Raw genomic sequence first — 9,718 nt, 5'->3', positions numbered from 1 at the left:
AGCCCAGAGCGCCACGCCGCAGCCCCCGATGCCCCCACACACGGCCGCCCCCTCCCCACGGTGCCGCCCGGCCGGGCAGGTCCCAACGAGCCGCCCGCCGCAGCCCGCCCGCCCTCGCGCTGTTGCATCAGCAGCGCCGACCTCGGGGCGCTCCCCTCTGCCCCGGCTCGTTTTTGCTGCGCCTTCAGTTCTCGCCCTCCTCCCCCCACCTTCCTGCGCTCCACTGGCGGGGCCCCTCCTCCTGGGCTGCCACCCCTCCTTTTCCCCTCCTCTTTCACAGTCTGAAAACTTGTTAAAAGCTCTGCCCGTGTTCCAAGTTAGAAAAAAACTTTTACGAGGTATCAGCAGTTTTCCTTCGCTGGTGGGGAAGGAAGGATGAAAAATACAAAGCAGGAGTAGACTTTTAAAGTTTAAATAGACAGGTCCGAGCGCCTGAGCGTGCTCTTCCGTTTTCCCTTAACCCTCCAGAGAAGTACCCCGAGTCAGTCGCACTGCTCATCAGCAGCGGTAAGTTGGAAGTTTTCCTTTCTCGTCTTTTTGCGTACACTTTTTTTTTTCTTCCTAAAAACTTTTTTATTTTTCCACTCAAAGGATTTTGCTTGAAATGGTCGAACTTGTTTAAAAATAATAAAAAGTTCTCTTGAAGTACTCGGCTTAAACTTGCAGGGATTACTCGGTGCTTTCCTTTCCTTTGTCATATTTTTACACATTTCTGAAAATACGACGCTTCCCTCAACTTCCTACCTTGCTGCACGGAGAGGCGCTGCGGTGAGGCTGCAGCTGCGGAGCTGCGGACTTGTTGCGCTTTGTGGTGAAGCCTGTGCTCCCCCTCGCACTAACGCAGAAGGAAGGAACGTAGGTGCGCTCCGCTCCGCAGCTCCGCACAGCGCGCCCCGCTCCTGCCCCACGCATTCCGCTTTCCTGTGGCGATCCCACCGGTGCCTGCTTGCTGCTCTTCATTAGGTGCTTTTGTTACATGCTGCTGCTACGGACGCGGTGACTTCCACGTGGGGTTCCTGGCGATTTTTCTCCTTTTCTTTGAAAATAGATGTGATAAAATCCAGACGTGGGTTACGGGTTTTTAACTTAGTTTGTATATAGTTACTCTGTTTTAGCAACCCCGGTAAAGGGATTTTAGGGAAGCAATGTGAGATACCATGATCCGCCTTACCACGCTGGCAAGGTCTGTCCTGGGTGGCTATAAATGAAAGCTGTCTAGGAGGGGCTGTGGAAGAATAACCACAGTCGGTGTCATCATCCCGATGTGACTAGTTCCTTTTATGTTACCTTGAAGGCTTAAATACTTTCAGAACACGGGGAAAAGGAATGCTCGAGCAGCATCTCCCGGAGAGCTCAAAAGCTGGTGAAGTTGCGAGAGTTGGAGTTGTTCCGCTCTGTATCGCTCTGCACCGTGCCAGCGGGGAGAGAACGGCACGAGGAGGCAGGGAGAGGGACCAGCAGCTGGAGCACAGGGCGCGGGACATATCCTATCGAGTAGCGCGGGACATATCTTATCGAGTAGCGCGCTCTCCCCCTAAGCAAGAGGATTGCGTGCTGATGTTTGCCCTCGCATTTTGCCTTGCGATAACCAGTGAGCCTTGTGTAGGGGCATATTTTGTCTGAGGAATTCTTTTAGATCTTAACGTTCGATAGCCCACGGCAGTGGGGATGAAAGTGGGCCGTGAGCGCCTGGGCCCAAGTCCTGCGTGTGTGTGTGTGTGTGTGTGTGTGTGCATGTGTGCGAGCTGCAGGACGTGGTGCAGCTTTCATCCTGCCTGCTTCACATCTGGACAGCACACTGCACTGCCGAATTTAAGCCTCTGGTCTTTGAGATGTTTACTGAAGTACTTCCTTCAAAAACTTCAAAGCCAAACACTGGCACTGACCCATGATACCTAACAAGCGTACAAATGGGAGAAGGGCAGCAGCAGGCGGAGTTTGAGAGGAGGAAGAAGGGGACGCCAGGGATTTGGTTTCTGGCATAAATCTGAGTGCTTCCATACTCAGGAGTGCAAACAGATCCAACGCTGTGAAGTTATCTCAGTTTTCACGTACTGCAAGTCTACAAGATTAATTTTATTTGTCTCTGAAATGAACTCTGGGTTAGGCCAAGGATTCCTGTGGGCATGAGGAAGGTTAGATGACATTGAGCAACATCTGTTTCATCAGATATTGCTCTCTTTCCCTAGTCTCTGGTTTCCCCCCCTCGATGCTACCCGCTGAGCTTATCTCTCATGGAGGCACCTGGTGTCTTGTTTATGCCATACGCATTTATTAGGATTCCAGATTTCAAGACCTGCAAGCACGAGCTTCAGAGGGCCCGAGGGCCCCTCAAGGAATTCAGTGTTTCTTCTCCTAGTTCCCAGGCGAGTCAGAAAAGGGGTGAGTATGGGCAATAATACAGAGGAGAGACTTTAGTTGTACAACTTAGGGAGTGTCTAAGAAAGTACTTCTGGTTGCTTTGGGCCCCTTTACTTTAGAGGTAAATTGGGTGTAGAGAGTACAGCATGGGAGAGAAAATGACCACCAACACTGCGAGCAGGCAGTAAGAAAGCAAACATTTCTGACGCTTTAAATTCTAGTTACTGCAACCATTTGACATCTAATCTTTGTCTGGAAGATGAAACGAACTGAAGCTCCTCTTCAGACCTGCAAATGAACTACACCTTTCCAGGAGAATGTCTGACATTTGCTGATTTCTGTAGGATTTCAGAAAACTAATCTTCCCTATTCCAACCCATCTAAACCCTTTCAGTTGTACATCTCAGTTCTCTTCTTGACAGTGTTGGCTGCTTTTCGGAGATACTCAGGTTGACTGATGTTAAAGGTCCAGAATCTTCTCTTTTGTCAACTACTTATTTTTTATGTGTGCAGGAATTTTTGTAGGAAAACCAAAGATTTGGTCTATTTTCCAACTGCTTCAGCTGCGCAATCTTGTTCTAGATCTCTTACCCTTACTGTTCTTCCATCCACTAGCATGTGACCTTCTAACCCTGCAGTCAGACCTGGACGTCTTACCGCAACCCTGAGTTTGCACTATCCTTCATGGAAAATATGAAGCAGATGGCATGGTGAATGCTGTCCCTAAAAAATAGTTCTCAAATTTCTTAATTGTGGCTTACAAGTCAAATTTCTTCTATATGTGATAATCCAAAACCCGTGTAGATTAATGCTGCAGTATCTCCTGCTGTCCTGTGTTGTTTTTTGCTATCTTTACCCACACGCAGTAGAAGCTGGAAGAAATCCATCTTTTAAAAAGTTTAATAGGCCTGCATTTGTCTGCCCCCCCTCAGAAAAGCCTCTTTGAAGTAAGAGTCAGTAAGAACTTACAAAATGCATGTACACATCATCAGCCATATCCTAAAATTCCTGAACTACTGAAATTGCACCAATCGCTCAGATCAAGCTGTGCTATTCAGTGGAACTGTTGAAAGAAGTTTGATTGTTAAAAGAAGTCTAGATGCTGAATAAATAGTTTTTGACTGTAATCTTCCATTAATTTCAAACTATTTACTTGCTAAAAGACTTAAATACTTGTTTGATGCAAAACCTCTTCTTACACCTAGTAAACATACATTGGAAACAGTTAATAAAAATGGTCTTCCAGTGTCCGGAAAGTGAACAAGTTAGATCCTGTGAATGAGTTTTCTCTGAAACAAAACAAAGTACTGTGTTTCATAAAGCAACAGAATCCACTTAAGTGGAGGAATAATATATTTGTGCCACCACAAGATTATCTGATTAACAGCACAATGTTTTGAATTGACGTGGGGTTTTTATCACTGGCAAAGGCTGGCGTGTAACTGATCTCTTTAAAAAAAAGTTTCTTTTCAAAACTATGTATGAGTAATTCAAGCGTGGAATGTTTCCTCCTGGAGTTTATATTGCCAGAGGATATAAATGAAACTTAGCAATTTTGCATGCTGAAGTAAATTAAAAAATAGGTAGTAAATTCTCAAAATATTGCAGGTGTGGTATTAGGTGGGTCAAAACTGTAGTAAATCGTGTTGCAGTAATGGACCAAATCGGAGTGTAATTAAAAAACAAACAACATATAGCTGCCTAGAAATAACACATCCCCTGTTTTCTTAATCAAACTTTCAATCTGAAATAACATTTAGACAGTAAAAAAATACACTGAGTCTGAGGAAAGTCTGTTAATGCGGTAGTTTCAAATCATTTGAAAGCTGTCTAATTAAATCAAGAAGCTGTTACTTGAAAAAGGCTCCTTCTGTCCAGTTACACTTCTAGGACAAGGAGAAAAGTTTGCCTTTAAAACAAACTTCACGTGCTGTATAGTTACAGACTGTTCTCTGTTTTAACAGTCTCAGCATGAGGAGGGACGTGGTCACATTGCATTCCTGCCTTTCCATAGCCCTCCATGCTCATGTGCTGACGCCTTTCCTACCAATCTGAACCAATAAAGACAAACTAATCTTTTCCTGGGTATGACTAAACCTAGGAATGATCTGTCCTGAAAGGATATGTCGGGGAGAAACATGCTGCGTGTCCCTCCCAGCAAGGCTTCCAGATTTAAAAGTCTGAAGAGGGCCTGATCCTTTGATGGGACTTCACTGATGTGAAGAACTAATTATGTGAGGAAGGGTCTGTACACCCCGGTAGGTAAACTTCCTCTGCACTTCAGAGCGAGCTGACCAGGCGGGCTGCGGAAGCTGCCCTGGGGTATTTCACAGGGGTTCAAAAATAATTGGCATCTCTGAGCTATTGGAGCAAGTACTTTAAACACTTGGCTTTCATTATTGTCTGACTCTTTCTGATAGCAAAAGACAGTGCTTTTTTTATTATTATTTGGCATAACATATATTGTTAAGACTGAGTATGCCAAATTTATAATCTTCTGTTTCCAGTGAGTCACCACTTTGTGAAATAAAATCTCCTTGGTACTAAAATTTCCTATTTTATGAGTTATCCAGAAATGGGGTGTTTTTGTTGTTGTTTGTTTGTTTGTTTTCTATAAATAACCTTCATTAGGGAATATATGTATGATGTGACGGGAAGGAAACCATTTTAACATGATCAGGACTATTAATACAGGAAAGAGATTACTCAGCATGCATGGAACAAATGTCTCTGCCCAGCAGCATCTACTTCAAAAGGGAAGCTTTATGCTTATTTTTTCTTGTAGGTGCCCAATTTCACATGCTTATGTGGGACAAGTCAAAATGTAGGGTTTTAAGCAGAAAAGATTACCGTTCTCCAGTTGATGAAGACCTCGGTAATGAGTTTTGTTTTTCCTAGGAATCTAGAATGTTGAGTAGAATATTTCACTTGTTTTGTGTCACCTCGTGTATTTCCGGATATCCTTGAGAAGTGGTGTGTTTCCCAGAAACACGCACTTAAAACTCAAGTTGAGAGAGACAATTTAAACTTGCAGTGTTCTACACTTGGAGATTCTCCACTAGGATTTGCCTTAAAAACAGAAAGTGCTCACTTAACAAAGTGAAATGAAGGAATTTAAATCTAAAAAGATGCAAATGAAGAGTTGAAACTACAGTAAATCAAGCAAGCCGCAGATAGGCAGGAAACCAGTTCTTCCAATATGGTAACATAAGCTTAGCTATGCCTGATGCATTTAAGATTTTTGGTCCCTTTATAAAAATGTAGGTGAAGAATACCAGTATTGATCTTTGTGCTGCAAATACTTGTGTATAAACTTAATTTAGACAGCAAGATTTTTCTGAGGCATGGTACAGTAAAAACTTTGCATCATTAGGAACTATACTCAAATGTATCACACACGGTGTACTCATGTGTGCAACAGCTCAATTTAATATTGCCACAGGAAATGTGGTGCACATTTGTAATGATGAAATGTTACGTATCTGATCCTAACATTAACTTAGTACATTTTTAACATAGATTACACAATGTATTACTTTCCTACTCTTTAAAAGAATGAGTATATAAATAACCATGGATAAGACACACTGAAGAGAGAGAAATCTTTCATTTGTTCTTAGCATATTCAGGCAGTACTACCAAATACTTCCACATCCTGCTTCAGCGGTGTGTCACAGCTGTTTTCTGCCAGCAGCAGATGTCAGTCATTGAACTGAAGCTGCCACCAAGGAAGGTGCTTTCAGCTAACCACAGTGGCAAACGGGTTTTCATGGACTTCTTGAAAACATGACCAAAATTAGGAACTTCTTTTTTTCACTGTGTTCGGAGACATCGTAAAATATTGATCTTTACAGTTTCCTGTACTTCCCTCTCCACCTGCAGACTTAGTGAAACACATGAATTAAAGCTGACAGCACTGTGCTGTTAGCATTGATCTGTGTGTGATTCAGCTCATCAAAAGTATTAAGCATCTGTCATAACAATCAGTATTTCTTTTTCTTTTTTCTTTCTTTAGCCAATATCCCGTGAAGATGGGTGATTGGAGTGCCCTGGGAAAACTTCTTGACAAAGTTCAAGCTTATTCTACTGCAGGAGGGAAAGTGTGGCTGTCTGTCCTCTTTATTTTCCGAATCCTGCTACTGGGGACAGCAGTTGAATCTGCTTGGGGAGATGAACAGTCTGCTTTTCGGTGCAATACTCAACAGCCTGGTTGTGAGAACGTCTGCTATGACAAGTCCTTCCCCATCTCCCACGTGCGCTTTTGGGTTCTGCAGATCATATTCGTTTCTGTACCGACTCTCTTGTACCTGGCGCATGTGTTCTACGTGATGAGGAAAGAAGAGAAGCTGAACAAAAGAGAAGAAGAGCTCAAGGTGGTCCAAAATGATGGTGTGAATGTGGATATGCACCTCAAACAAATAGAAATTAAGAAATTCAAGTATGGGATTGAAGAGCATGGCAAGGTAAAGATGCGTGGGGGACTGCTCCGTACTTACATCATCAGCATCCTCTTTAAGTCTGTCTTCGAGGTGGCTTTCCTGCTGATACAGTGGTACATTTATGGGTTTAGCCTGAGCGCCATCTACACCTGTGAGCGAGACCCATGCCCTCACAGGGTGGACTGTTTCCTGTCCCGTCCAACTGAGAAAACCATCTTCATCGTCTTCATGCTGGTAGTGTCCTTGGTGTCTCTTGCCTTGAACATCATTGAGCTTTTCTACGTGTTCTTCAAGGGTGTCAAGGATCGTGTGAAAGGAAAAACCGACCCCTACTCCCACAGTGGCACCATGAGCCCTTCCAAGGACTGTGGTTCTCCCAAATATGCTTATTACAATGGCTGTTCCTCACCGACCGCCCCCTTGTCTCCCATGTCTCCCCCGGGGTACAAGCTTGTTACCGGAGACAGGAACAATTCCTCCTGTCGTAACTACAATAAGCAAGCCAGCGAGCAAAACTGGGCCAACTACAGCGCGGAGCAGAACAGGATGGGGCAGGCTGGCAGCACCATCTCCAACTCGCATGCCCAGCCCTTCGACTTCTCTGATGAGCACCAGAACACGAAAAAACTGGCGTCGGGACACGAGCTGCAACCCCTCACCATTGTGGACCAGAGGCCTCCCAGCAGAGCCAGCAGCCGAGCCAGCAGCAGGCCTCGACCTGACGACCTGGAGATCTAAGCTTCTTACTGCAGTACTTGCTCAACTATGAAACGACGTGCATTGGAAGATGCAGTCAGTGCTGATCTTGTTCCAGTGGAGGTGGTACTTATCAGTCTCAAGCAGGAGATTTTAACAATCGTAAAAACAAACAGGCAAACAAACTTTTAAAATACTTGCTGTTTTTTGGGGAGGATATGGGGTTGGTGTGGGGTGGTACAATACACATTGGTATTTAATGTAGCTGGTTTAAAGAATTTAAATACTAAAAAAAAAAAGAAAAAGATAAGTAGTCATTACTAAGGTATGGGGTTGTTTTTTCTAGAAAGGCTGTAAATATCTGAGTGTATGTGTATGTGCGTACTATTGTGTTTGTTTCTAAAAAATCTTCTAAAACCCAATAATAACTGAACTCACATTTGTCAGGGTGAAGTGCTGTCTGAAGATGAAAATATTTTTCCTGTTCAACAAGCAAAAAATCCAGGATTGTCTCTGATCATTTCCCTGTCAAGAACATTCCATTCTTAATAAGTGCACTTTGAAGGTAAACTTTCCTGCATAGTCCTCCAGGTTGTTGAAAGGCTTCTGTGAGGACAGTCTACAACTCAAATTTCAGAAAAAGCCCACCAAGAAATACTTTGGTCACCTGCTTTTCCAGCCTTTCATGCAGGTAGATTTGGTGATGTGCATAGGTGGAAGTGGGATGGCTCCACGCTCCTAGACCCAGCAACCACACTTTTGCCCACAGCAATATTCATGTCCTGCTGTTCATGTGCAGTCTAGTTAGCATCATATAAAACCCAGTTTGCTGTCACTTGCAGATTTAAGCATTAAGACAGGCAAGCAACTGACTAATGAATTTTATCACACCTTTTTTATATTTTAAGGGTGTACGTGTGTGTGTGGACATGGAGGTAAAGGTGTACACAAAACACACTCAGAAGCATACACTGAGAAGCATACGCACACAGATAACTTGCAGTTGACACTTTCTCATGGATATTGTGAAGGTGTGGGCCACTATGGTGTTTACATTCTCTGATTCCTTCAATGCAAGTGAAGCACATGTCATATATTTTTTTAATTCTATATAATTTTTTTCCATGTATCCTAAATGGATGCTTTTTTAAAAATAAAAAAGGGCCTAATCCTGGATGTCTTGCTCTGGAAAATCTCTCTTTTAATTCAGTGGGAGTTTTGCCTGAACGAAGTCTGCAGGATCAAGCTCAAGATGTAGCGATCCATCTTCTTGCTGGCATGAATGATTTTCTTTATAGAAGTTAGGGGTGGAAAAGACCCATTTGGTCATCTAGCCAATCTCCCTGATAGGTAATAATGATGCTTGAATGATAGAAGTTGTAGTACTGTAAGCAAGCTTTAGTCTTTTATGTGAGAAACTTAGAAGAAATGCTTGTGCTGGATTAATAATAAAATATGCCTACGTGACTTTTGCAGTAACTGGTATTTTTCTTAGACTAAGTATTCGCATTTACTGAACTGTAATGTCCACAAGTTTGACAGTTAGGTCTTTCTAGACGGCTCTAGCAACTTTAGTGTTTACACTTAGTTTTTGTTTGAAATGCAAGTGAAGTTGAAAGGATTTTTTAAAAAGTACAATTCTAGCTAATTTATTTGAAATAAATGCTAAAGAAATCTACCAGTTTCTTCAAATGCATTGCCTCTTAGCTGAACACAGATTGACCAAGGAAATACATAGCTTGGTTTCATTTTGCAGCAACACAGATAAATGGTTTCATTTACTACAATATATTAATTTGTTTGACATTCCATGTTAAACTGCTGTTGTGTTCAACTTCATTGCATGTTTGCAACCATAGTCCATTGGATCATGTCTGGAGAACATTAGTCAATAAAGTTTTAATTTAGTATAAATATGCGTTCTAATTGTCTTTTACTATTTTATATGACCATGTATCTTTTGTTCTGGTATTGCAATTCAAGCTCCTTCCTTTCCTCTTCATTTTTTCCCAAGTCATGGTGCATTTCAGAAGTAGTCTTGGTAAAATCCATCTGGATTTACTTTGAATTGAAATTTCAGAGGGACAAATTCAGATACCCTCACAGCCCTGGAACAAAATCATGCTCAGCATGAACTACTGTAATGCAAATCCTGCCATGAGCCTCAGAATATATATAATTATTTGCAAACTATTAGAAAATAATGTAATAGATATACAAAA

General features: G+C 42.5%; 1 protein-coding gene across 1 annotated transcript; it reads left to right on the top strand.

Annotated features, from left to right (window-relative positions):
• On the top strand, positions 254-9,410 carry GJA1 (gap junction protein alpha 1). The gene is made up of 2 exons (XM_021392136.1): positions 254-507; positions 6,377-9,410. Exon 2 carries the CDS (start codon positions 6,393-6,395, stop codon positions 7,536-7,538), a length of 1,146 nt encoding a protein of 381 aa, XP_021247811.1. The 5' UTR covers positions 254-507; positions 6,377-6,392; the 3' UTR covers positions 7,539-9,410.

This window comes from Numida meleagris, chromosome 3 (genome assembly GCF_002078875.1).
Source record: "Numida meleagris isolate 19003 breed g44 Domestic line chromosome 3, NumMel1.0, whole genome shotgun sequence".
NCBI classification, from domain to species: Eukaryota; Metazoa; Chordata; class Aves; order Galliformes; family Numididae; genus Numida; species Numida meleagris.
This window is presented reverse-complemented; position numbering and strand designations above follow the sequence as displayed.